At 52.5% G+C, this 26,479-nt stretch overlaps 6 protein-coding genes across 6 annotated transcripts; 4 read left to right on the forward strand and 2 right to left on the reverse strand.

The window, feature by feature from the left end:
• Positions 1 to 1,788: 1,788 nt before the first annotated feature.
• On the forward strand, positions 1,789 to 2,571 carry BDZ83DRAFT_549088 (uncharacterized protein; the record flags this gene model as incomplete). The annotated part of the gene is made up of 1 exon (XM_060503473.1): positions 1,789 to 2,571. A coding segment is annotated over one exon (783 nt), but the record flags the coding sequence as incomplete, so codon positions are not given.
• A 779-nt stretch (positions 2,572 to 3,350) lies between these two features.
• Positions 3,351 to 5,220, reverse strand: BDZ83DRAFT_578867 (uncharacterized protein; the record flags this gene model as incomplete). The annotated part of the gene is made up of 3 exons (XM_060505176.1): positions 3,351 to 4,058; positions 4,118 to 4,976; positions 5,033 to 5,220. The coding sequence occupies 3 exons, from the start codon at positions 5,218 to 5,220 to the stop codon at positions 3,351 to 3,353; spliced, it is 1,755 nt and encodes a 584-aa protein (XP_060364377.1).
• A 1,934-nt stretch (positions 5,221 to 7,154) lies between these two features.
• BDZ83DRAFT_355752 (uncharacterized protein) lies at positions 7,155 to 8,571 on the reverse strand (the record flags this gene model as incomplete). The annotated part of the gene is made up of 4 exons (XM_060502546.1): positions 7,155 to 8,063; positions 8,120 to 8,269; positions 8,335 to 8,408; positions 8,463 to 8,571. Coding segments are annotated over 4 exons (1,098 nt in total), but the record flags the coding sequence as incomplete, so codon positions are not given.
• Positions 8,572 to 11,414: 2,843 nt separating this feature from the next.
• BDZ83DRAFT_720016 (FAD binding domain-containing protein) lies at positions 11,415 to 13,505 on the forward strand (the record flags this gene model as incomplete). Its single annotated transcript, XM_060512237.1, has 4 exons — positions 11,415 to 11,460; positions 11,523 to 12,145; positions 12,201 to 12,494; positions 12,549 to 13,505. The coding sequence occupies 4 exons, from the start codon at positions 11,415 to 11,417 to the stop codon at positions 13,503 to 13,505; spliced, it is 1,920 nt and encodes a 639-aa protein (XP_060364379.1).
• A 2,644-nt stretch (positions 13,506 to 16,149) lies between these two features.
• Positions 16,150 to 18,615, forward strand: BDZ83DRAFT_578892 (Ulp1 protease family protein; the record flags this gene model as incomplete). The annotated part of the gene is made up of 2 exons (XM_060505179.1): positions 16,150 to 16,204; positions 16,256 to 18,615. The coding sequence occupies 2 exons, from the start codon at positions 16,150 to 16,152 to the stop codon at positions 18,613 to 18,615; spliced, it is 2,415 nt and encodes an 804-aa protein (XP_060364380.1).
• A 5,899-nt stretch (positions 18,616 to 24,514) lies between these two features.
• Positions 24,515 to 25,799, forward strand: BDZ83DRAFT_355900 (uncharacterized protein). Its single transcript, XM_060502547.1, has 4 exons — positions 24,515 to 24,533; positions 24,588 to 25,333; positions 25,566 to 25,659; positions 25,735 to 25,799. The coding sequence occupies exons 2-3, from the start codon at positions 24,755 to 24,757 to the stop codon at positions 25,584 to 25,586; spliced, it is 600 nt and encodes a 199-aa protein (XP_060364381.1). The 5' UTR covers positions 24,515 to 24,533; positions 24,588 to 24,754; the 3' UTR covers positions 25,587 to 25,659; positions 25,735 to 25,799.
• Positions 25,800 to 26,479: the final 680 nt, after the last annotated feature.

Raw genomic sequence — 26,479 nt, forward strand, 5'->3', positions numbered from 1 at the left:
ACCGTAGAGCAATGTGCAGCCGATGTTTAGCCAGAGCGGTACGAACTACCGGGTGGGATGCGGGCGATCACCAATCGGTGATGAGCATGTGCGGAAATGTCTGAGGTCGGCGGCGGTGAGTGGTTTTGGTATGAACCCACTTTGGACGATAGTAGTGATGGCCGGAGAGGGTATTCGCTGTGGGGCCGGTCCGGTGTGCGGGGCTATCTTCCTCCGGTGAGCCGACTCTCGGGGGGCTTGTGAGGGCTGACTTCGGATTCGTTCGCCGAGGTATCCTTGTTGGGAAAAGGGGGGATTCGGCTCACTTAGGGCTAAGGTGCCTTTGAGTTCGCCGGCGAACATTCGCTGCATTTGTGCGTATCGGTGGGGTGTACTGTGAGTGCCTCGTGGAAAGCCTGCTGATTTCTTGCCGATGTGAAGCTTCGGAGGGAGTGGCCGCGCATTAGGATGACCAATGGCCAGAGCCGTTGCATGGTCATGCCGCCTAAATTAGCACTGGTGGCGGGGCCATCTTCGGTGAGCTGTCCAATTTCACATCGCCTCTCTTCTTCTTCTTGTCGCCATTTCCTTCCCGCGACTGCATCACCCAGCACCAACCCAGCAGATATAACTCAACTTACCACAGCCGTTTGTTCGAGTTGTGGAGAAGCAAGATTACGCCGAAGTAGCAAGTGGAGTGACCGCGGATGAGGCTCAACACGGCAGTTTGAGAAGAGTCCCGCAACTCTGCATCTTGCACTACCTTACCTTAGTATGCATGCCATTTATGTATGGCTCGCAGTAAGGTAGGAGAGTTGAGCTAACTTGCATGGTAAGGCTACCTTAAGGTACCTAAACAATCCCACGTCAGCAATGCTCCGCGTCTTTTGCGCAACAAGTTGCTCTAAGTACGCTGGTAGCACATGCTCGGGCAGTTCCCATGTTTGCTTGAACTTGGGAATTTCCCACCGAGTGTCATGTCCTTGTCTATTCCTACTCATCCATTATGCGTGACATCATCGCACCACCCACCTCTCGAATATACGTGCGAAAACCCTGCACTTGACACATACCGAAAAAGGTAGGGGAACGACATCGGACCGCGTTACCTTTGTCCTGACGGTAATCTACAAGAGAAACGGGGTGTGTACCCCGCCCGTTTCTCATAGAAAGCAAACCAGAAAGGGTCGAGGATCTCCAATCTTTCGTAGGTCATGAAGTGCCATGTTGGTCAGCGACATACCTAGATAAGGTACTCCAATTCCCCAGCCGCCTTCGAATGTGACGGCGGTGCAGCAAACCATCTGCCGTGTTACAACCGCACACAGGCACGGTACTTCACTCAAACGCTGTGACCTCCAACCCTCTCTACCTTAATCCCGCGGCCTTCTTCTGCGTTCCGGGACTCTTTGACCTAGTCATCAGACTGAGCTTACACAATTTGCCCGGAGCTAAGCTCGAATATTTTCCCTCGCTCATACCGAAATCCCTTTCTCGGCATCGCCACGGTAGAAGCGAGCCCTTACATCTACGGCCACTGCTGTTGTATTTGTACGACTTTGCACTCCGCGTCGGCTTGCCATTGTAGCAAACTTCTGACCACCAACAACATAAAGTTCCGCTGTCATCACTACCTCAGTGCCGCCAGCCTCGCGGAGACTCTGTACCGCCGAGTTCATTAGACCTTTCCAGGCTGAACAACTTTTCTTGACGGCTCGATCGACTGGTTTCGAAGACTTCTGCTTCCAACGAAACCGCGCCGATATTCCTCCAAAAACTATCAAGTCTCGCACACCACTTGGCATAGTTATGTCTAGGTACTACGAGCACGAGATCCGGGAGGACCGCCCCCGCAGCCCAAGCCACCATCGCCGCGACGACCCACCTCCCGTCACGAGGGAGTACTCCCCCGAGTACTACTCCGGCGGCGGCGCCGGTTCCATCCAGGTAGTCTATCCGGATAGAGGCCCCGTCCCGATCGCCAGCGGCCCTTACATATCGGGTGCCATCCCCGTCGACGCTCCTCCCCCATTCCATCCATACTACCCTCCCGAGTCACCACTCTCCCCCCGTGACTCAAATGCCTTACAGCTTCCGCCCCAATCTCACTATCGCCCACGCTCCCTTCCACCTCAAGCATACGCAGTAGGCAGACCACGCTCGCGTTCACGCCCACAAAGCCCCATCGGCAAAGCCCGCCACGCGGTCGACCACGCCTTCACCCAGTCATCCTCGGGCATCGGTGTAGGCCTCCTAGGCGCCGTCGTCGGCGGTCTGGCAGCGCGCGAAGTCTCCGACGCCACCGTCCGATCGCGGACTCGCAAAGAAATGGAAAACGGCACATACCGCCCGCGCTCACCTCGCGAGGCGGAGAAGGCACGAGTGATTTCCACCGTCGTCGGGGCTCTTGTGGGCGGCCTCGGCGCCAATGCCATCGAGAGACGCTTCGAGGCTGCTCGTGAAAGGGACAGAGAGCAGCAGCTGGCTTGGGAGAGGAAATGGGGAAGGGGAAGAGACCACGACGTGGATCATGGTAGAGGGCGTCTGCGCAACCGGTATCGAGACGAGTGGAATGATGGGTACCCCGACTATGGGTATGAAGATCGTCGTGGCAGAAGACTGCGGAGCGAAGAGCGCCATCCGTACAGGAATTGAGATAGCCGGGACAAGCTTGTGAATGAAAACCGTTTTACGACCTGACGACTAACGATTTCTTTTTCTTGAGTTCACAATGGGCTCACTCTTTGACAGACCGATGCCCGACCCTTCGATTGCTTTGCTGTGTTTGGGATAGGCTGGACACATCTGCCTTGTCAGCGATCCTCATCTGTCCGCTAGATATGTGCTTGTAGGGTATGTCTTCCCCTATAGAAGGAACCGAGCCTATACCTGCTGTCCTTTCTTCTCTGACTCAACCGATCCTATGCATCGAACTTTTTGACGGAGGGGATTTCTCGGGAAAGCTACCCCATGAAGCAAGACTAGTTATATCACATGTTATACACCTTCCTTACGAATGTCTCAACAAAGTTATTGCTACAATCATGTGTTCCAGCCTACAGAATCCGTGCCGCATATCCTCATTCTCATCAATTGCCATAGAAGTAGTGGCAAGTTCATAACGCGTATCCCATGTGTCATCTAGCAGTAAGAGCAAAGCAACGGCTGGCTGAAGCATACTAAGCTCAAACGCCAGCACACTAAGCAAGGCGCGTAGCCCCGAGGCTGACTCATTTTCATCCATCTCCCTTCCGTTCCATGCCGTGCAACCTTTGCCCATCAGCCTCATGTTCGACCTTTCGTAGACGTTGTCAAGCCCATTTCAGTTGTTGTAAGCTATACAGCATCGAAAAGAGCCAGACTGTGACGGCTCAGTTGTTGTATCGAAGGGTCTCCTTACCAACATCGTAACCGTCGGGGATCAGGTGAAGCCCACCGTAGGGATCCGCGCCTTCGACCAGCTCCCTGGATGGTACCCACTGACGATCACCCTGTCCATGCGGCAGCGTTTGCGCAGAGTTATCGCGATCTAGCTTAGCTCGGTAAGCCTGCTCCCTCTCCACAATGACCTTGAAGAACTGGGCTATTTCGGCAATGGCTATCTGCTGCGCCTCTGAGCATCCAATGGTGTTGCAGAGAGATTGCGAGTCAACAAGCTGCTTAGCAATGACGGAATCAGGCTGGCAGTAGGTACGAATGCGCAAAGATCGTGCGTTGATTTTCATCGCGTGAAGCAGACCAGCGATCTCCATCGGGTTGCCTTGACGTCGGCCAAAGAACTGGAACTCGTCAATGTGTAGATTAACGAGATCAAGTTGTGTTTCAAGATCGTAGCGAAATCCCACAACTCTTGGGCGGCCCTGCTGCGTCCATCCATCGGCAATTTTCTTGAGTTTGTCAGGGTTCAGACGACCATGGTTCAACTCATTCGTGATGTAGGCATGCAGTGCGTTGCTGATATGGAACTCGAGCTCGCAGTAAAGGAGACTCTGCTCACGGGGATCGAGAGAGATCGTGACTCTCTGGACTTTTGCCTCTCTCTCCATATCCCTAGGCCTCCGAGTAGTCTTGCTTTCAGTCTGTCAGTTGGTTAGCTAGATGACTCGAGATATGAACGCTAAAGTGCAGGGATGTCTACCATTTCCTTGGCAATCTTCTTGAGGTAATCAAGAAGTCCGGGTTTCTTTGGGGACCCGTCCTTTCGCTTGCGGTCGGGAGTGTTGTCGGGTCGCTCAAGCCATCCTTGCTCGCCAATCAGGGTCTTACCCGCAATCCTCTGTACGGGAAGTTCCTTATAGGCGAAGTAGGGCCGTAGAGGAGAGTATATGTCACTTGCGTCCATGACTGGTTGTTTGAGAGCTTCCAGTCTACCCTTGGGCGGGCCACGGCCTTGAGCACTCCCTCCGCGACCGCCCATATCGGAAACGAGTGCCGGGGCCTTTGAATCTTTCCAGCCGCTGTACAACTCCAACACATGCTTAATGTGTCGCGGGATGTCGTCTCTGTGAATCCGGAGAGGGCTCGGATGGCCTTCACTCTGGGAGTAGATAGAAGATGACTCTGCTTGGACAGTTCCTGCGGGAAAAGAGCTATCAGGGGTTATGGGCGGACGGACAGAGGGCATGCCGCCAGCATTCTCCACAATAGACCCATACTGACGACTGTCTTGAACGTTGACTGGTTTGGGTGCATGTTGCTGGCGACGCTCAGCCAGACTCGATGCCAGAGAGCCCTTGGCCTTGTGGCCCTTGGGAGGTGAGATCGGCATCAACTCTGAAAAAGTAGTCGAGTCGCTTTCGTGGCCCTCCTCGAGAGGTCTGTGTTGGGGTTTGGCTTTGTTGGCAGACTTCTGATGGTGAGGGTCTCCATGACCACGGGGCAGAGATTGGGGTTCAGTGAGAGCTTCAGCGAAGTCAATATGTCGCTCGGGCGACCTAGGCCGACTGAAGTTATCCACTCGGCCACGGCGAGATGGCGACTCGCTTGTACTATTGAACCTTGTCACTTGTCAGTTGCAGGTTCAAGTCTGCATCCCCTGGAAGCGAATACTCACACGTCGGTCAATCTGTCCATCTGGTTTTCAGTCAAATTTAGATTGATTTGCACTGACTTGTTCGGCTTGTGCTTCTGAGGTGACGGTGATCGATGCTTCTTGGGCGAAACTGGGATGAAGCTACCCTTGATTGCGGAGGGTACCGCCACTCGACCTTTGCCTCCCGACATCTCTGAGTCTTGTGTCATGATGGGGAGATCAGTCGATGTCGTTGACGTTGTTTCTCGAGTACGGCGCCGATCAGAAATTCGAGAGCCAACAGAGCGGGATTTACGTTGACGTTTGGTTTCGATGAGGTTCCCAACCCTTGAACGGAATGAGTCCTCGCGGAAGTCGGGTCCCGCACGTCGATCTATTGGCAGTAGCAGAGAGCGAGATCTTCGAAGGACAAGCCGAGGAAATGGGCCGACAAGTTCAGGGTCTTCGAATTGACTCGTCCGAAGTTCCGAAATCCAAGCCTCGATCCGACTGCGATAAGATGAAGGGTCTGAGATGAAGAAAGTTAGCTTTCAGCGCATCGCCGAGGATCAAGAAGGAGGAGAGATGGGTGTTGGGAGAAGTGGAAGTGGACTTCACGTGGCAACCTGCCGGAAAATGAAGCAAGCGTCTTTGTTTACATACCTCTTTGTGGAAAAATGGCTTCCAGGTTAACTGAATGTGCGGCCTGATCCCAGGCGGGGCGCTGGTCTATTCGATTGGAATACACAAATTAGCTACAATCTGGCCCAGCGGGATGAAGAGGGGTGACGATGGCCAACGACGAAAGACAACGGACAGCCATGGACGTAGAAATAGTAGATGCTGCTCACTTCAACGGTTTACCTACCTTCAAGTATCAGGGAGGAGCGCCGCCCATTGGAGTCTTCCGATAACGAGACATCATCAGTTCTTGGCCCCGACTTGTGTGCCATCGAGGATAATGACTGATTCCTCGCATCGCTAGCTACTTTGCATTAGTTATGTCTTCTCAAGCATCTCACAAAACACCTACGTAGAAAGGGTTGCTCCAGTAGCTGTGTACCGAGATGTGCCAATGGTTCAGAGACAGCGACCTGTTCTAGGCTTGGAGATGATCGCGTCTTTCCTTGCTCTGCCCATATATCTTCCGCTTGATAGTCGCTGTAGGATGCCTGAGATCCAGGGACAGCGCCAATATCTGCTTGCGAGCCATTATTTGAGCCCGAGGGAGAACCGTCATGCTCAACATAGGCGTAGAAGGCCGAAAGTGACGGTTGATGCCGCGCTTGAGTGACGGGTATTAGTTACGAAGATCTCAACCCTAGCTAATGAACATCAGAAAACACCTACTAGATCTCATGGCATCCTGCCCTTCAGAAAAACTTGGCCTTGACGACGTCCTGGAGCAAGAAAGCTTCTCTAATCGATCGCTCGAGTCCATCTCGCTGGAGCGAGAACCCCGTCCGACGTCACGAAGGACGGGTTGTTGCTTTGTGATGGTCAGCTCTCGAGCTTTCCCAAGCATATCTTCCGTGGCAGTTTTCCGGCCTCCGTCATTATCGGGAGGGCTACAGATCTTGAATAGAACCACAAGTTTGGCTGGAACGGTTGGGCTGCGAAGTTGGCCAACTGATGGAGCAAGCCGCAGTTTGTGGGTCTCGATCTCGACGATGGTGACAGGGTGTATCCTTGGTTTGTCTACTACCAGCCATCGATCATCAGGAACACCACGCTCTCCGCCGGCGTGGGAGAACCTGGGCGAATCCTGCCATTGCCCAAAGTGACGCGCAGGAGACCGGATGGTCTGTGAGTTCGAACGAAAATTTGTTGGCGCTTGTAATCCGTCGCTCCTAGCGGCGACCCCGCATGGTGTGCGCACCACACTCTTGCGACGGGCGCGGTCTTGGTCTAACGGGCTCGTGCCGACATCGTCGTCTGCGGTACCATCTAGACCGAACCAATTACTGCTAGAGAGAGGATGGTATTTGTAGTCGCGCTTCGTGGAGTCGCCATTAATCATGCCCGGTGACCTTTCGGCGCCGATGCTCCGTGCATTGGGACTCTGTCTTTGAGTATCGGACTCTGGAGTAGCGAAATCAAGACCGAACCAGTCGTGGCCGCGTCGGGATTTTGGTGTTCTGATTTGCTTGGGGGAACTAACATCGCTTTGCCTACGAGGACCGGCAGCTGTCTCGTGAGTTAGGAGTCGGTTTGCGCGGGATGGCGCAGCAGCATGGTCGACAAAGACCCGCCGATGGTCTAGTCCACCATCAAAGCCAAGTTGAGGCGTGAATGGGCCACGAAACTCCTAGGAAGGGCCCATCACTCCCTGCACGGCAGCATCCGCCAGCAGTTTCCTGGCCTTGATATCCGCTGTGGGCATCATCTCGTGAGACATAGACAACGGCATAGGCTGATTGTCGGCTATCAAGGAAAATTTCCTAGCGAAAATCGCATGCGGCGCCACGCAGCCTTCGGGCAATGGAACGGGTTTCAGATCAGGAGATTCTCTAAAGGAGAGAACGGTCTCTAGTCCAAACATGTTCGAGAACCAACTGAGGCGTTTGCTCCTAGGCGGCGGTCCTCCGGCATCTGGTGACATCAAAGTGTCCCTTCTCTTTCTAAGCGCACGAAGGAGAGACAGAGATCTTCTGAGGTCTGATCTGTCCATAGGCACAACATAGTCATCGGGGCTGTCGTTCAAGTCTTTCGTCTTCGCCCCTTGGTGAATTGAAGTAGTCAGGATGACTTCTTCTTCTTTGATAAACCTGCCAGCCTTTCCGGTGCCAAGCTGCCATTGCATTTCATGCAGCTCCTTAGGATTGGGACTGCGGAAAGCACAGGTGCCACCTTCGCGGGTGGAAACGTACATAGTATGGTCAATCATCCAAGCTTTGCGACTGCGTATGCAACTGGGCTCGTTCGAGCTTACCCTGGTCGAAGGGTAGTAGTCTGAAAGTCTGGTAGGATATCGATGCGGATGCTGCTGGCGCCACCGCACAAGACTAACTGTGGGCCGTATGGACGAGGTGATTGTACTCATATGAGGTATATGGGGCAACTCTAGGTTGGACTACCGTGTTGACGTTAGTAAATCTGGATGGACGTGTACTTGTGCTCCCAGCTTACATGTCGATTGAGATGATCATGCTTCCAACGTTGAAACTCGGCACCTGGGTCGTCAGAATATTGGCAGTCAATCTCGATCAACTCGTACAGCACACCACCAGCTAGATCCAGATTTTCGTCTCCGAGATGCTCACGCAGAACCAGAAACACCTACCATGGAAAGCGCGAGCTAGGTTTCAGTATTGGCAGAGTAAAGCGGAGAGTGCCCGACTCACAAGTTGAACACCGTCCCGGTATTGATAGTTCCGGGGTATGTGTGCACAATATCTTACGAGGACGTTGCGACATTCTGCGCATACCTTATTAGATATCCAGTATACTCTGTTGGACAGAGTCAACCTACTCCCTTCATCATACCCGTTCCGCGACAGAGTGTCGTGGGCAATTTCGTTTCCCAGCTTGGCAAGCCTTCGCCGCCATTCCTCATCATCAGCCTGTGCAGCTGTCTGAATAGACTCAACCCAGGCTTGAAGGCTTAATCGGTTCCGCATTGTTCTAGGATTCTCCGAAGTAGTCAGAATGATCAACAGTGGTCAGATGGTTTAGACACGGTGATTTGCGTCTCGTGGCGGGCTATTCGTCAGAGCGGTATGCGGCTTTGTCTACTACTTGCTCTATGCCATGGCGGCATATAACTGCGCGTAGGAAGATGTTCTTGTCGTCGTCGTAGCAATCGACCGTATTATCGGCGCTTCATTAGCGTAGATTTTTGGGTTCTTGGCAAGCCTTGGGAAAGACAACAAGAGGAGACAAGCCATAGAGAAGCGAGATGTGAGATCCTCAGCTGCCTTCGCACGTGGATGAAGACGTGGAGATCAGATCAACGCAGAGATCAAAGAGAAGGCAAGTGTGGTTGTCACCGTTAGGCAAGTACGTAGGGTAGGTAGGCAGTAAAGGAAAATACACATCTGTTTCAAGATTGGAAGGCGCAAATGCCCCGTCCTCTGTCCCCAAGTTGTCGGCGATACACTGAAATGGAAGGTTCATCCGGGTAAGAAGCCATCTACTCCGACCCGGGTTGAATGTCCCATAACATCAAGTACTCCGTGCATTTCAATCGTAGAGCAAGCTTTTGCTCTTGATGAGGCAGGCCACTCGACCAACTGTGCGACTCATAAACCTGATCGTACCTCAAGCGGTGCTCACTCAGCATGCCTGTTGCCGGCCTAGCCAAATATTGCTCTCTTTCAGCCACAGTGTCTTCACTTGAAGCAAGTGAGAGAACCCTTCTCAGCCAAATCAACAATTAGCCTGTGAAATCCAGCGGTACAGATCATGCCGATCGTTGGGGGGAGGGGGGGGGGGGGTTTAATATGTCTTGAAGGTTGCTATGTCCAGACACATAATGCCTATCGGATATCAGGGTTTCAAGGCTTCCATAGTCTCGAATTAGATGCCAATACGACACCTAGGCCCTTCTGCTGAGCAAGAAGACGAAATACCGCAAAGTTGGGCCTTTGCAAGATAGTCTCGCACAAGCAGTACGTCATCAGTCTCAGTCCAAATGCTGAGATGAAATAGTGCCATAGGGGCAGTACGTTGTCTGAGTTTCTCACGTCGAGAGGATATACTGATTGCAATCAAATGCAGAGCAGGCGCGTATGCTTAGCCTCGTGCTAGGTTGATCCCGTCTCGGAACAGATGGCTAGCGCATGGAGCCTAGAGAACCACCACCCATGGCACGATGCAGAAACTGCAACGCTCTCATGTCCATGCATGTGTTCATGACTTGGGATTTCATTTGGTGAGTCGACACGTTCGTGATGGTAGGAGGGCCGTTGACGATGCGGATAGACTCACTCTAGAGGCTTGATGGTGTCTACTCAGGCAGGGGGTTTTCGGACAGCATCCGTCCAAACTTTGTACCCGACGCCACTGTGGGGCTCCAACATGAACGTTTTTGTCATTTCAAGCTCTAGCTGATGACGAGGAAGTAAAGTAAGGCAATGCAATTCATTGCAAACTCGATGCGCATCGCATGCGCTCCCTTGACTAAATGGTAGCCAGTCCATAGGGTACAGAGCTGTGCGCTTCTCTCGATACCGGCGAACTCACCATCGTGACGCCTTCCAACCGGAAACATCAGCCGCAGTCACGTGTGTTTTCGCACAGCGCCTGGCATTACATACCACGACGAAACCAATGTCACTTGATTTGTAGAGTGCAGTGGAGCTAAGCGGACACGCGGAGTAAGGTACCACGGTACCCCATCTAAGGTAAGGTAAGATAGGTAGGTTGAGGCAACTCCAAAGACACCCTGTCGTTCATTCCTTTTTCGTTCCACAGTCCACTCCATTGCAATTGACATTTCGGTTCGGTCGGTGCCAGCGGCAAGTGCCCTCGGGGTGCAGCTGCACCGTCTTTTCCCCGCACTTTGCCTTCTCCAACTTCCGAGGACCCCAAGTCTCAAGATAGCCATCCTTGGGAAGAGCCAGACTATGATTGGGTTTGATTGGGCAGGTGGGGTCTTGAGCTAAGCTTAGCTGTCCCGAAACATGTACCGACCACCTCCCAGATGCCGTCTCCAACTGCCTTTTTGGCCCTTAATGGTGGGAGTTGCTGAGGCAAAGGTACAACAACCAAAACAGCCAATCTGGACCGCCCCACAGCCAACTTGCCGACTTGACTACCCGAGTCTCTTTTGTCAAGTCTGAACTCCCCCAAGCAGGGATGCCCAGCCGGCCAAATCAGTAGGTGGAAGCTTCACTCAGCAAAGCCTCCCGGTTCCCCTCGGAAGTGTCTCCATGACGTGCCTGCCACGCCTACGGGTCAAGCACGCAGGCCTGTACGGATAGCATGGCCGTCCTATTCCCATAACCCATGATTGGCCAGACTCGAGGCCCTTTTGATGGGCAGCTACAGGCGCACATGGCCACATCCGTGACTCTGGGTGCCAAAAGCCACCCAGAGTGGCACCTCAGTGTGGGGATTTGGAGTTCCCGGCCTACGTTGCCGTCCCCAGTCTGCTTCCCGATGTCGATGCCGGCCTCTTGGTCCCCTTCGGATCGGTCTCACTGTCAAGTGGTCCACGGATAACTCCCCGCCGTCTATTCCATCCATGCCCCGATTGACATCTCTCCGCCAATCGGTCTTCTACTATATATAAAGCCAACGCGCCGCCTGCTCCCCTCATCCTGAAGACTCTTCACTAGACGGCACCATCCTTCTCTGACTTCTGGGCGCAACGTTCCCCTCTATTGACCGAACTTTGGAAGCCCCGCAAGCTGTTCATCCGCTCTCATAGACTTGCCATTATCAATTCGATTGACTAAAGTTTAAATTTCCTATCTGTACCATGGAGACACAACCCGATCGCCAGTCAGGCACCTACTATGACATTGGTAAGTCAAGTTCCTGCTGCCTGAATTCGCGTTGAGCTATCCGCTGATACATCCTCCCAAAGTCATTGTAGGTGCTGGGCCTGTTGGCCTGATGCTGTCAACCATTCTAGCCAGATGGGGATATAGAATCAAGCACATTGACAATCGAGCCGAACCGACACCAACCGGAAGAGCTGACGGCATTCAACCACGTTCTCTCGACCTTCTTCGTAACATGGGCCTCAAGTCGGCCATCATGGCACACAAGCCCGCCAGAGTCTATGAGGTCGCTTTTTGGGACCCGCCCAAGTCGGGCAACGGAATCGCCAGAACGGGAACCTGGGCGAGTTGCCCGGAGTTCATCGATGCCAGATACCCCTTCACGACTCTCTTGCACCAAGGCCATATCGAGCGCGTTTTCCTGGGCGACCTGGAGAAGAACGGCGTGCAGGTTCAGAGGCCCTGGACCATTACGGGTTTCTCATCAAACGAGGCCGAAAACCCTGAGTACCCTGTCGAGGTTAAACTTGAGCATGTCGATGGGACCGCCCAGGAAACGCTGCGTGCCAAATATCTCTTTGGCGGCGAAGGTGCTCGTTCCTTTATCAGGAATCAATTACAGATTGGCATCAAGCACAAGGATCCCATTTCTTACGTATGGGGTGTCATGGATGGCGTTGTTAAGACCGACTTTCCTGATATCAAGGTAAGCAGACGTGCTGAGGTTGATTCTATTCGGTCTCGTATTGATTTTTGAATAGATGAAATGCACGATCCACAGCAAGCACGGTTCCATCATGGTCATTCCCCGAGAGGACAATATGGTCCGTCTGTACATTCAAATTGCATCCTCGACGGATCCAGACTTCGACCCACGCAAGACGGCAACCGAGCAAGAAGTGCAGGAGTCGGCTCAGCGGATTCTTCAGCCGTATTCCATCGAATGGGAGAGAACGGAGTGGTATTCAGTGTACCCTATCGGGCAAGGAATTTCTGACCGCTACACTCTCGATCAGCGGGTTTTCCTTGGAGGCGATGCTTGCCACACCCACAGCGTATGTGACACACACAACATTGAAAATAAGCTTCTTTACTGACTAGAGCATCAGCCCAAAGCCGGCCAAGGCATGAACACGGCGTTCCTTGACGCCCAAAACCTGGCCTGGAAGATACACGCTGTCGAGGCTGGATTCGCACAGCGCGATATTCTCAAGACCTACGAGACTGAGAGAAGGGACGTGGCTGAGACGCTGCTCGACTTCGACAACAGGTACGCTAAGCTGTTCTCTCAACGACCTGATGCCGCAAGCGAAGCTCAGGCGGCTACCGAGAACGCCGGCAAGGAGCAGTCCGAAAACGCTTTCATCAAGACCTTCAAGGAGTCTTGCGAATTCACGAGCGGTTATGGCGTAGCCTATAAGCCAAATGTGTTGAACTGGTCCGAATCGCACCGGGCCAAATCATCCTTGATCCACCCCGAGGGTACGAAGCTCCGCACTGGCCGTCTGTTCATGAACGCCGATGTTACGAGGGTCGTCGATGCCAATGTTGTCCATCTGGAGCAAGAAATTCCGCTCAACGGTTCCTTCCGTATCTTCGTCTTTGCCGGAAAGCCTTCTATAACTCGCAAGGCCCTCGGAGATTTCGCCAATCACCTCAACAATAAGCGCTCATTTTACACCGCCTATGTCAGAGAAGACGTGGACAGCGTGTCACATCACGAGCAGCACAACCCTCACAGCAAGTTCTTCTCATTCTGCACCGTCTTTTCGGCAAAGAGAAGCAGCATCGAGATTTCGCGCGATGTCCCAGAGGTACTGGGGCGGTACCGCGATCATGTATACGCCGATGACAGGTGGGATCGCCACGTGCCGAACGCAAAGGCTGCTGCGCACGCCAAGTTGGGTCTCGATGAGGAAAAGGGTGGCGTTGTTGTTGTGCGTCCTGATGGTTACGTTGGTATGGTTGCGAAGCTAGTGGAAGGCAGCGGCACAGTCGATGCACTGAACGAGTACTTTGGCACATTCTGCACCAAGAAGCTCGGGGAGACGCTGGCCCAGCTATAATGCGCCTGGGTAGGGTAGGACGAGAGCGTCTGACAGTAGGAGAGGTTTTCAGAGAAGTTGGTGTACAAGTACTGAGTTGGGTTACTAGTTACTGGCGTACTGGAGCGAAACATGAGCTGGATTTCTGCAAGAGAGGGGAGGCTGTTCCGACTTCACCTTTCAGGATGAATAGACATCATAGCACCGTCTGCAAATTTATTTATCATGAGAAAGAAATGCATGCCATCTCTCCATCGATTATAGAGTGCAACTGACTTTCTCAGAAATAAATACTTCACGGAGGTTGTCGAGATTCAGCGGATGCCGATGGATATAAGTACAAGCAGCTTGAAAAGAAGGGGACTTAGATGCTTAAGGTACTCAGGCGTGCCAGGGATCTTATCTACGAGAGCTGCCTGAAGGCAAGCTGCAGGCCACTTGCGGTTAATCTACCTTATTGATCAGCAAACTACCTATACCTTACCGTGCCGAACTTCGAAGCTGTTTCGCTCCTTCCGCTGCTTGAAGCGTTGGGTGCGCACCTCTTGAGCTAGTGGGGCGGGCAACAGAGCTGCCAGAAGAATAAGGCGGAGCTAAGGTACCTTGGGTAGTTGCTTAGGTAGGTACCTTCCCTCAGTGGAGGTAAGAAGGATGATACGTCGCGAGGAAGGTACCCTAGGTACATCATCTACGTACCTTAGGTAAACACCACCTGCATCGCAACTTCCATTCTCAAATTCAATCTCCACCGTGTCTGCCGTCTGCACCTTCCTTCCTCCAACGAGCAACTCTTTGAGGCGCGCATGCCTTTTCGACCTCTCGCTGCTACCTACATTGAGCATCTTTCTCAATGAACAGCAGTGTACCTTCTTCTTCTTCCACAACAACAAAAGCACGTCGCCTTTCGACCCCCCCAACTCCTCCCCGATCCCCCACCTGCAACCAATTTCAGCCGTCCATCACGACCGATTTCTAGCATCGCGACACAACCCGCCTTCCGATCCAGCCAAGCGCTTTCGCACCAATTCTTGATCGCGCAGCTTCAGAAGCACAGTAAACACCCCGGAATTCAATTTTTTTCTTTTTCGCTTCGTCGCACCTTTCATATTCGCCTGCTTCCTGTCGCGCTGGTCAAAGTTGACCTTCACGATGCTTTCTACTTCATCTTCAAGCCTTGCACCTTCTAAGCTGACCAACATGGCTCCAGAGCGACAGCAGATACCGAGTCGCCGAGGCTTCCCCCCGAACCCTCAAAAACTAGCCGACTTCTTCGATCCTCTCAGACATCGTCGAGAAACATCACCCGAGATCGAGAAGCCCAGAACTTACAGACCCAGTCCTATCCAAACCCCCCTCGTCAACTCCCTCGCCAACCCAGGCCTCAATCACCGCGGTCCCCTCTTCGGTACTAATGCTACTCAGCAACTGACCGCCTATACTCAAACTACCAACAACCCCAATATCGTCCACACCCAAGTTCCAGTTGCGCAGTCGCCCATTGCTCAAACTGAGCACCAGAAGCCCCAGAAAGCACATCATCTGACAGACGCTACGCTTAGGAAGGCCGTGGAGTCTTCTGGCTCAGCCAACACTGTTCACTCGCCTCACAGAGATCGAAAGCCCTTGCGTGGGATTTTGAAGAACGGACCCGCCCTTTCCACGCGATCGTCGGGACCTACCGGCTCTTCTCTCTTCACACCGGCTGCAGCGAAGGTCAAGAAGTTACGATTCCGTGCTCAAGCGCGCAGCGCAGGACTGAGCCTCTCAAAGAACCGAAAGTACAATAGGTTCCCTGCGGAGGATCCCTTCGTTCGCCAGCCCCCTATTCAGGCGACACCCTTCCCCAAATCTCAGCAGTCCGCATATCTCAGACCGGCAACTACTCTATGGAGACCTGCGCCGAAGGCTTTTGATATCGCCGCGACTCTTCGGCACCGACCTACTCTACACAAGCCATCCCCAGCTTCTCACGTCGCCGCCTATCGAGCACGCCGCCGTAGATTGAAGGACCTCGTTGTCCAGCAAGAGGGAAGAACCGATCTTTTTGGCCCGAGTGGTCCAATTCCCAAGCCAGCCCAAAGAATCCAGGGTAATCATACTACTATCGGAAGCGTCTCCACGAGGAAGTGCTCCCAACTATCCTCGAGCTTCCATCTCTGCAACTCTAACTCAGAAGCCGAGTCGAAGTTTGAAGACACTGAGTCCAGCTCGGAATCCAGTTCGGAATCCAGCTCGCCATCCGTGGTGCCCCCGGGTGCTTGGTCATTCAGCCCAGGCCAACAAACAATCATCATCCCTCCCAACGAACCGATACTCATAGAAGTGAACGACGGTTCGGCAACTAGAAGAATCTTTGTTCGGGGATCGCGCCAGAAGACGATCACAGTTCAACCTATCGAACAGGAATCACGGGCTCTGGACCAAGGTTCACCTAAAACGACCACGACACGAAAGCGACCGGCTAAGGACTCAGAGTTTGACCTCATTCTGGCGAATGCGACGGATGGGAGGGAGCCTCTGCAGGAGCCGCTCGCGAACGCTCGAGGCGCTGCCGTTCTGGACTCAAACGAAGAAGACGTACGTTGTTTGGTAATCTTACATCAGGGCTGGTGCTAATCATGCGTGACAGAGACCTCGAGCTTATACGAACTGGCTCACCAATATCATGACATCAGTCCGTGGCACGGTCACAAAAGTCTCCAACAGCCTTGTTGGCTACGGTTAGCCTGCTTCAAGAAGACAATCACGAGCCCGTTCTAATTCACTCACAGTGTACCCCCGCAATCATAATCTTATCGCTGTAGAGCGGCTCTCCCGTGGTCAGCAGAATGGCAACACTGGCACGAAGCGCATCAGATTGGAGGTTGTCGATGATTTTGCCGATGAGAGCTTCACTCCAAATACGGAATCATCCAAAACCAACCTCATTTGGGTAGATGAATCGACGCGAATCGCATACTGGCATCACATAGCCCCTCTTGTCCGCACCTTGAGGGGTATCTGCCACCGAATCGAAAAGAGGCGGTCGCAATCCAGGGAAGGGTCCCCTATCACTCGACTGGACGACCAAACCCAGGAGCAGCAAATTTATGTCTTCGGCCCCTACCTTGACACTTTCCGGCAAACTGCTTGGATAGTTGAGAGTGTCTACTCTCACACGTTCTTGGCAGGTTTGAAGACGAACTTCAAGGCCCCCCAGTCGGTCATGGACTACACTTTCAGCCCTGAAGAAAACCTCGCCATTACCGTGGCTCAGCGCTTATTCGAGCATTTCCCTGATGAATGCAATCCTGTGCTGGTTGAGGCTGGCGTCTCACGCCGCATTATCAAAGGAATCAGTGCTGACTTAGCCGCTCTGGCTAGTCGAAAGCCAATGCCTGGACTCGTTCAACGGGCTGGCTTTGTTGGCAAGGTCATGAAATTTTTCCGAGGGCGTGAAAGCTTCGGCATTGAAGTATCTGAGGACCCGATCTCAAGGATCGACATCGCAATGCCCGGTAGCTTTCCAGATATCCAAACCAACATCGAAGCTTTGGGTGAGGTGGAACCTTCCATCAAGGCCACAGATCAACGACAGATCCCGCCCGCCCAGGAAATCATAAAACCAGGAAGTTACTGCCCTCCTGCAAGAACTACGGAAGCGTACACGTTTGTCAAAGACCAATTGGCCGACATCGCATCCCAACGCAGAGCTGCGTACAAGAATGCACCCCCAGGCATTGTACCAGACGACTTGGTCTGTAGACCAAGCCCCATTTCTGTCCTCAAAAGAGACAACCATTCACCTGCTTCACTGAAGCGACTCCAGAAGTCAAGAGGCCTCAAAAGAGTGCAATTCTCACCATCCGCCAAGCAGTCTACCCCTTCACCGGCGAAATCAAGGGGCTTCCTCAGCCGAATTTTCGGCTCTCCTACCGTTTCCGAATCACCACTGGGACGACACGTTGTTGGTGCCAGCCCTCTGAGCGATTCTCAGGTTGACGGCTCGTCAGACGGCCCTAACACTACGATGCCGAATCGGTACTCTGGCGCCGCTCCAAAATCTGACGATGTATCAGAAGAGAGCGACAGTGAGGAAATCGCGGCTCGCTGTCAGCCTCAATTGCTGGAGCATCTCAACAAATCCTTGAATGGCCTTGAAGCTAAGGGATTCTTCGCCAAGGGCGAACCGCAGGACTTGTCATCCAGCCCTTCCAGCCCACTTACACCCCCGACCCTGGCAGGTCTGACCATCTCGGACGACAAAGAGGAGGAACTTGAAGATCTCTCTCTCGCCCTGCAGCTATTGCTTGATGTCGACGAGGCACGCCGAAGAGAGGAAGAGGAGAAGAAAGCTAGACAGGCAAAGGAGGAGAGATTGTTGAAGACCGGTGGACTTCGCGCTCCCCAGAGACCTTTAGTCACCTCATTACCGGCTGAATGGGCTGAAAAGGTGCAAGCCACGATGCAAGCCAATCCCTCGCTGACACTCGCGACGACGGCTGAAAGTGTGCCCCTCAAGAAGCACGATTTCGCCATGGTAGTTCCACCAACTGTGTGGCTCAACGACGAAATTGTGAATGGCGCATTGCAATGGCTGGATCGATACGTCAATGTGGCCGCAGGCGCCGTGGACGTGAAGGCACCGAACCGAGTGTGCGTCGCCATGGGCTCATTTTTCTACAAGAGACTGGAGGAGAACGGTGTTCAAAACACTGAACGAGCACTTCGCCGTTACGGAATCAACAAGAACAATTTTCTCAAACTGGAGACGATTCTCATGCCGATCTGTAAGAACAACCATTGGACATTGCTCGTCATCCGGCCCAAGAAGCGAACTGTATCGCATATGGATTCCTTCAACCCTGCGGGCTCATCCACGCATACTACTAGAGCCTTGAACTGGGTCCAGGCCTTCCTGGGCGGTGACTACAAGGCTAGCGAATGGAAAGTAGTCATCCATGAGGCTCCTATTCAGACCAACGGATACGACTGTGGTGTCTTCACGATTACCAACGGAATGTGTCTTGCACTTGGCCTCAATGCCATCGACGCCTACTCGGGCGAGGATTTGCCAGAACAACGCCTAAGAATCGCCGGTATGCTTCTCAACAAAGGCTTCAGCGGCGAATTTGACCTCGCCGATCTCTGAAACACCAATACACACCTTCCAAGCTTGTTTGATGGACCCGAGGCCCCCAACGGACTTTAGGACCATCAAAGAATCATACTGTTGAGCAAAGCCGAAGCAGGGTGATGGAAGGATGAACATCGGCGTTTGGCTGGACATACCAGCTGGGCTACTTTTCTATTGACATTACTATCTTTATTCGTGAGAGGGACATGTGGTTTTCGGGTGGTTAGGCGTTGTCTAAAGATATTGGGAGTTTCGGATGGATACCACGGGAAAGCCCGGTGGATAGGCTTGTTGGAGTTCTTTGTACAAGTGTTCATTTGAATGTATGTCGGAACACTACCGTTTTTGCCTGACATCTCGGCAAGATAGATGAAAAGAGCACCCGTTTCAAGTTTGCACAAGACCCGATCATGAGAAAAAGAACTACCCGATATTGCGCTGTCCAGTAGAAATCTGTGAATCCCTTCGCAGGCGCCCAGTGACGAGTTCATCCGCATCAACGACATGTGTCAGCCTCCGGTCCCTTGACTTGGTCGAAGGAGCCCAGCCGGCTGGACTTTGTGTCAACCAAGTTTCCAATCATCACATGGGTGCCCAATATCGGATCCGGGCAACTGTGCGTTGCCGAAGGCGATAGAATGGATATCGTGACAGCTCGTTAGATGTAGTCCCACTCCATGGGACCACTCAATACTACACGCTTACTGTGTACCTACCTGCCTGCCTGCCTGAATCATTTCTGTCTCGTCAAAGGGACTGCCACCCCCAATGGCTCGGGTTCGGTGCCGGCCACGTACAAGAAAGACCTGTAGAGACCGTCCCGATACACGACGTCCTCAAGCCAAGGACCCCTCCTGCTCCTCCTCCTTGCCGGTCTCTTGCCGGTTCCTTGCCGACATTGAATCACGCTAGGCCACTGCGGCAAAAACGCCAAATCCATGACTGATGAAGGGCTAAGCATGATGTTTGCTTCCAAGCCTGCGGGGGACCGATTTTCCGATGGAGGCAACCAGCCCCCCCCCCCCCAAGCGGCAGGCAGACCGAGCCAAAAGTTGAACAAGTTCAGGTTTCAGGTGCGGGACGCCGGCGAGGATCCCTTCCGCGCCGGACTTGTGGGATGCTTGGTTTCCTTGGCTTTTCTCTGATCCACGGTGTCGTGGACTCATGGCTGGGGCATATCGTATCCTAATTCTACAATTCTTCCACTTTACCCCCCTTGCTAGATGGGCCATATCGCCGCCCGCCGCCGCAAGCTCAGATGTCACCAGCAATGTAGGCTGCATTTTCACAAAACATTAACGTAACATCACACATTCGAGCACGCAGTGTAGCGGGGATGCAAAGGCCGGGAGTGTGGACGAAATTCTCCCAGAGAAGCCAACAGTATGGGGAATAGGGGAACCTTTCCCGCTTCGACGCGTTGTCGTTGGGGGCCCAACGGACTCTCTTCTCTTTTCTTCCCTTCTTTTTTTTTTCTTGGAAGGGGCAAAGGTGTTCCCGGCGGTCAAACGGATGTGTGTTCCACGCTACCGAGGATTATGGAGTGAGTCCTGTCAGGCCAAGAGGCGGGCTGACAGCATTGACACCGAAAGAATTCTCGTTGAGGGAAGAGAGGGAAGGGGGAGAAATTGACGAGCGCCACCACCAAACTCCCACGACTCCGTAAACCGCTAGGGTCCAGCTCCCACGATCGACCCAGGGGTTTTGAGCTGTCCCGTCGATTTGACACAAGGTGAGATGGTCGCCAAGGGGGGGGGGGGGCAAGCGGGCGGGAAGAGGTGGGCACGGTTTCTCTTCTCAGCCAGCCCCATCTCCCTTCCGCTTTGCTCCTCGCGTAGACTCGAAAGGGTTTTTGAAGGGGTCCAACGACTCAGGCGGCTGCATTATCGAGCGAATGGCGCTTCCGAGTGGCGAAAATCACCGAGGTTTCGTGGGAAAGGGGGACCGTTGAGATTTCTGTATACTTGGGTAGTACCCGTTTCTTCTTGAGAGACAGTTCTGGGCGAGCGGAAACCCCGCGCCGTTTTGCGCGCATAGACTCCATCTGTCAAATCTTTGATGGCAAGAAAATTGGAACTCGGGTTTCGCCTTTTGCGCCTTCTGGCAGTATTTTCTGCCCGCCTTTGGCCCGCCAAAACAGAGCAGTGAGACTGAAATTGGCGGCGGAGAGAGTCAAGTGACCAGTAGGTAGAACGGCTGTTGGCAAAATCAGTGATCGAATGCCAAGAGATTTTGCTCGCGTCATATTCGTGTGTCTACTTCACGTGTCCGAGTAACATGGAACCCGAGTATCTGTATTCTCATCCTGTCTTTCTCTTCCGCGGCATCAGGGACGGGCGGCGGAGCCTGGGGATAGGGAGATCGACTTAAAGTTCCTGCCGATCGTTGATAGTACGAACCCGGGCACGAGAGCAGGGTCCAGTATCCGTACGGCTGTACTCCGTGTGTCTGTAGTATGTACTTGGACATGGAACGTGAGCGGGTCGTCAAGAGTCATGTCCCTCTGTGTAGGTGGCAGCCTGCCTCAAAAGCGGAATTGGGGGGCATGATGCGCGGAACAAGCAATCCAAGCAAGTTTAGAAGTTGGTCAGAGAGCGGCCTAGTGATTTCAGGTAGCGAGAAAGAAGGACTAGCATCCATAGGTTGGCCATGAGATCGCACTATCTATCGATGAGGTTGTTTACGGTGTTCGGATCCTCGACAAGCGACAGCTCCGGACGACGGCAAAAGGCGATAGCCGAAGATTGCTACACTCGAGATCCAGTCCCTGTACGGAGTACAGATGTCCATCCGACCTTACGCTAGTTGTGGAGATTAGGAGACTCGTGGCCGGGCTGGTGTTTCTAGATTTGATGTCAATGCGGCCGTGGGATTGTGGGCAAATTTGTATCCGTAGTGGTTCGGAGGAAGAAAGTGTGTCAAGAGTCAGTCGAGGTCCCACAGAAAGCACTACTTGAGTAACAAGACCAAGACGTCTAGACCGATGATGACCTAGCAAATGCGAATATCAACAAATTGGGCCTAAAATGTCAAAAAGGAAAAAGTGTGTATGTTGAGATTGCATCCAAGGCCAGGGATGGCACCCGAGGGCTTGGGAGCCATCGGGATTCCTCCCAACAATGGGTATTGACCGTGTAGCGCTCAACGCCATTGCGATACTTGAATCGGCGGCGCGGCGCGACTCGGAGACGTTAACCTATTTGTTGGGTCGGCCGGCCGGGTTCGCCTGGGCATGTAGCCTCCCTTCGTCCTGCGGTAGGAGTTTGAATCGCATTGGGTGCGAAAGTAAGAGCGCATCAAGGGTGCCTTCGGTCTTCCCACCGTTCTACGAAGCTGCGAAGGCTGGGAATTGGGGGCAGTTGAGGTCGGACGTCTTCGTTGGAGCGGATGTCGGGTTCGGGAATGTGTGGGATAGACACGACAAGTATCCATAGAGACCGTCTTTGCGGTGCGATTCGGGGTCCCGGCGACGCCGTCGGCGCTACGGAGATTTTTTTGCATCGTTGGGTCTCTGCATCGTACCGTGGACCATTCAGCTGTTGTGTTTGTACACTGCAATGCGACACGCTACCAGAGCGTAGAACTGGGCTTACTCTCTAGGGATCCTCACATACCACTGTACGGACACACAATGTCTTATTCCATGCTTCAGGTGGTTAAAACCCAAGGAGAAGGACCCAGGTGCATGTGGCCGGCATGGTCCGGGATCAGATGGTTTCGTGGTTGCGGTATTGTACGGAGTAAGTGACACAGAGGCTTCCAAAGTTCCATCAAGCATGCCTTGTCCTCTCTGCATCCAACCAAGTTCCCGGCATGGGTTCGATTGGCTGACAGCTCCAGCCTCCGTGCCTCCGTACAAGCATCCAGGATCAGGAGAGCGAATACTCCGTATCTATAGTTCTATACGGATACAGTAGGGTGTTAAAAGTTCGTGTACTCCCCTATAACACGCCACAGTGAATCCACTAACATACTCTTTTCATAAGTATAATTGTCTCCCGACTCTAAATATAAAGCTAGCAAAATAAAAAAAATAACTATAATATATTTTACAAGTCAATTAATTTTAATATTTCTACTTTATTAGTTTTATACCTAGGGTCGAGAGATAATTTTTTAAAAAATGTTTTTATGGGTTTTCTCTATAGTTAATAATAATAATAATAAGTAGAGAAAAGAAAAAAAAAGTTAACTATATAATTTTGTATTATTGATATTGAAATATCTAATAGTTTAATATAATAACTAAAATAATTAACTAATTAGTTTGAGTATTTAATAATTTTATTTTATTAGCTCTAGAATAAATACAAGTTTAATTCTATATGAATTAATACTAAAATATTTTCTATATTTTTCTTTCATGTTTTAATGTTGAAATCGTGCTTTAATTGGCTGTACAAAATGACCAATTGGGGCGGATACTGTGCGCTGTACACGAATAATTGACACCCCACTGTACGTGACTTGGAAGCTGTACGTTGGCTGGCCTAGGTCTCCGTGGTCTTCTGTGGCTCCAGCGAAGTTTGAACAAGATAACCCATGTCGGATGTCGTTCGTTGGGTGCTGCCACTGCTTCGCCGTGATCGCGTTAGTGTCAGACTTCAGCACTGCGTTCCAGCCGCAGCCGCCGACCAAGCGGAAGAAGTTGTGGTTCCACTTTGGTGCCCGCCAGGAAGCATGAGGCGCAGTGTGCGTTTGTTGGCGCTCCTACGAACGGAGATTTTGGGGCGGAAGAAGGATCGGGATCCAACTGATGGTTGCCAGTTGTACCAGCCATCAACATCAACCAAGATTGGAAAGTTGCTAAGATGGAAGGGGAAGGCTTCCAGAAGCAAATACTTTGCCACGATGGCTTCTTCCTCTTCCGCGAGGCTTCCACGTCCATGCCGCTTCGGGTTTATTGGCAGGGAACAGTCAGACGTGCAGACAGCCCAGGCCTGTTTTCATCTTCTCAGCTTGGGGGCAAGGTTAGGCGGGCGGTAGATCGATAGGGCGCTTAGGCGACAACGAATGCCTACTGGTGAGAGGACGCGAGGAGTACCTACCTAGAGAGAATTTGGCTGCAAATTGCTATGGATTGGTGGCGTGGTGCGTGGGCGGTTGTTGGATGGAGATGTCTCTGGAGTCTGCTGTTTGCAAAAGAGGATTTGCACCGGACGGCGCGGGCAGTCTTTAGACTCACGCAAGCCACGTACCTGTCCAGCTTCCCAGAATATCTTACAACATACCGTTCGGGCCTCTCCACGAATTTTTACCCAAGAGCTCAAAAAAGGAAGTACAGAGTACCTTGGGCAAGTACAGATAGGGTGCTCTTGCGTGAGTTGAAGCATTGAAGACTGAGGGAAGACATGTAAGTTGGAAAAGGGAGGCATGCACAGATGCCGGTAGCACTCTTTCCTAAGGTACCTCGAGCATTTGCTTCTTCATGGAAAGGGCACCGAGGGTGGCCACGAGTACGGTAAGTGCTGAGTGGGTAGGGAGATAGTCAGGTATCTTGCGAAGTGCAGCGGTAGGTATGTCTGCCGCCTGCCGCCTGCGGCCTGCGTGCATAGAATTTCCGCAGGAAGGTTCGACGCACATCCCTTTTTTGCGAGTATGACGACATACCTCAGCATCTCTTGAGACTTGACGCGACCCTTTGTTGATTTTTCCATGCCAACCCCCCCCCCCCCTCCAATATGTGCAGCACAAGAAAAGAAAAAAAAAGGCCTCAACTATTCGCATTCCAATAGTTTGGCTCTTGCATATGTTTTCACGCTACATGAGCATTGCGCTTCCTGCTCACTCACCACCTCTTTCCCGCGTTACCTCCGGTGATCCGTGTCATCGTCCTCCAACATCACCTCTCCGGGCCTTCCCTGACCTTCTTCGTTCTAGATTTATTCCATCCGTCATCCTTGGGACTTTGGCCCGCTCTTGGGGTTGCCACGGTATCTTCAGGCCCTAGCCCCTCTAAACAGTGTTTGCTGATCATCCTGGGGAAGAGCTTGGTAGCAGTCAATAGCTACCTATCGATCGGCATGATGTCTTTCCAATCATGTGACTCGGAGTTGATACATGAAAAACTTTGGAATTTCATTCGATCCGAAGGATTATCGTCATGCCCTGATCCGAATCTTCTTCCCACATACGAGGAAAAGTGCAAAAAGGAATGACGAAGGGGCAGAAAAACCAAAAGTGCAGACAATTAGAGGCTCTTCGCGAACAAGGAGGCCCCAGCGACGGAATCGCCGTTGGACTGGGCTACAAGGACACTTATGCCACGCAGCCTGACCGCAGCCCACGCAACATATCCCCAGCTAATTCCCTCATGGCAATAATCTACATTGTACGGAGTACGGGCACATGCCGCAAGACAATCTGGCTGTTTGCGAAAGAGAAAGAGAGCAAGAGGAGGGGCCGGGCCCATCCTTCTGACGGAAAAAGAAGTTTGCGCATTCGTCTACGTCCGTCCTCGTTCGGACAGCGTTCAAAAAGTTCGTTGACGTTTTCTTTCAATCCAACGGCGTGGCACACATCCCTGTCGCGAAGCAGCGGGAGAAATGTTCTGGAAATTGGGCCGACGCAGTCCCAACAAGGCCATCGGCATCGACATGGAGGCTGGCACATGCATGGAAGCCTGGGGAGTGCATGGAAGGGGAACAAGGAAACAGTAACAATAAGAAAACTTCTGCAGCGCTTCGCTTCCTCGACCCGAGCGTCGAGCCGTCAGCATCAGGTCAGCGCCAATGTCAGCGATCGTCATCGACCCTTCTTCGCTTAGAGGTGGATAATTGGCTTCAACTCACGCTGCCGAGACTGGGTGGGCGGCCGTAACGAGCATCCAGAAGGTAAGCCACTGATTAGCCGCATTCTGTGGCCCGTCAAGCTTATTCGTGCCGTTGCCGCATACCACCTTTTGCATCGCAGTTAGTTCAGCTCGTTGCCAGGTTTGGTATAGCTAATATGTCAAGTTCGTGTAGACGGACGCCTCGAAAGCGTGACTGTCTGACGGTGGCAAGCCTCGTCGCAAACGGTCGGCAGAACCTACACTATTGCTTTGGAGAACACAATTAGGTAAATGGACCCCGGATCTGCACGTGCACTCAGCCAGGCCAAATTCGGATGCAGCTAACCTTCAATATGGATAAGTTCAGTCACATTACAGCTCACTCTGGAGTCTGCGGTAGACTGTAGTGAATAATGCGTGATTAGAGTCTTGACAGCATTGCTTGATCACCAGCCGACTGTTGGGTGCTTTACTCATTGCTCCGTACCAGCCAACAATAATCCGAGATTCGAATGGCTGTCTACGAATTCCACGACACCAGATGCCGTCGTCATTCTGAGACAGCATGATCGATCTCCGGAGTCAGGCAAACCAACCAAACCAGTCCATCTTGAATCAGGTGGAACCAAGCCATCGCCGGAGACGGAAAAACTGTGAGAAACGGTCTAAATGTTGGATTGTTCGAATGTCTGAGACCATGCCTTGGCGAGGGAAGCCAGTTGATAACCCCCCAACCTTGCAGGCCCTTAGCAGCCTGGCAACCAACCACGTTCAAGGGGGCGAGGGGGATCAAGGGAGAAAGAAGGAAACCCGAATGCCTTGGGCTTGTCATGATGTCTCTCTCTCTCCTCTCTCTCTCTCTTATCCTTCCCCTCTGATGTATTCCGCATCGTCGCAATGGATCGGTCGCCATGCCTTTTACTCCTTTTCGCAACCGGAACGGCTGCAACTGTAACCCTCTCAGCGCGCGTTGCGTAAGGTAGCACGACACAACGGCCAACGACTCCCTCGTCAAACATCAGAGTCCCCAACCGGACATGCCGTACGGATGCCTGCAGAACCTCCCCTACATGAAGATTTTGGATGGTTGGACAGGGCAACGGTTCC

Source organism: Colletotrichum acutatum (assembly GCF_030867785.1).
Source record: "Colletotrichum acutatum strain CBS 112980 chromosome Unknown BDZ83scaffold_53, whole genome shotgun sequence".
NCBI lineage: Eukaryota > Fungi > Ascomycota > Sordariomycetes > Glomerellales > Glomerellaceae > Colletotrichum > Colletotrichum acutatum.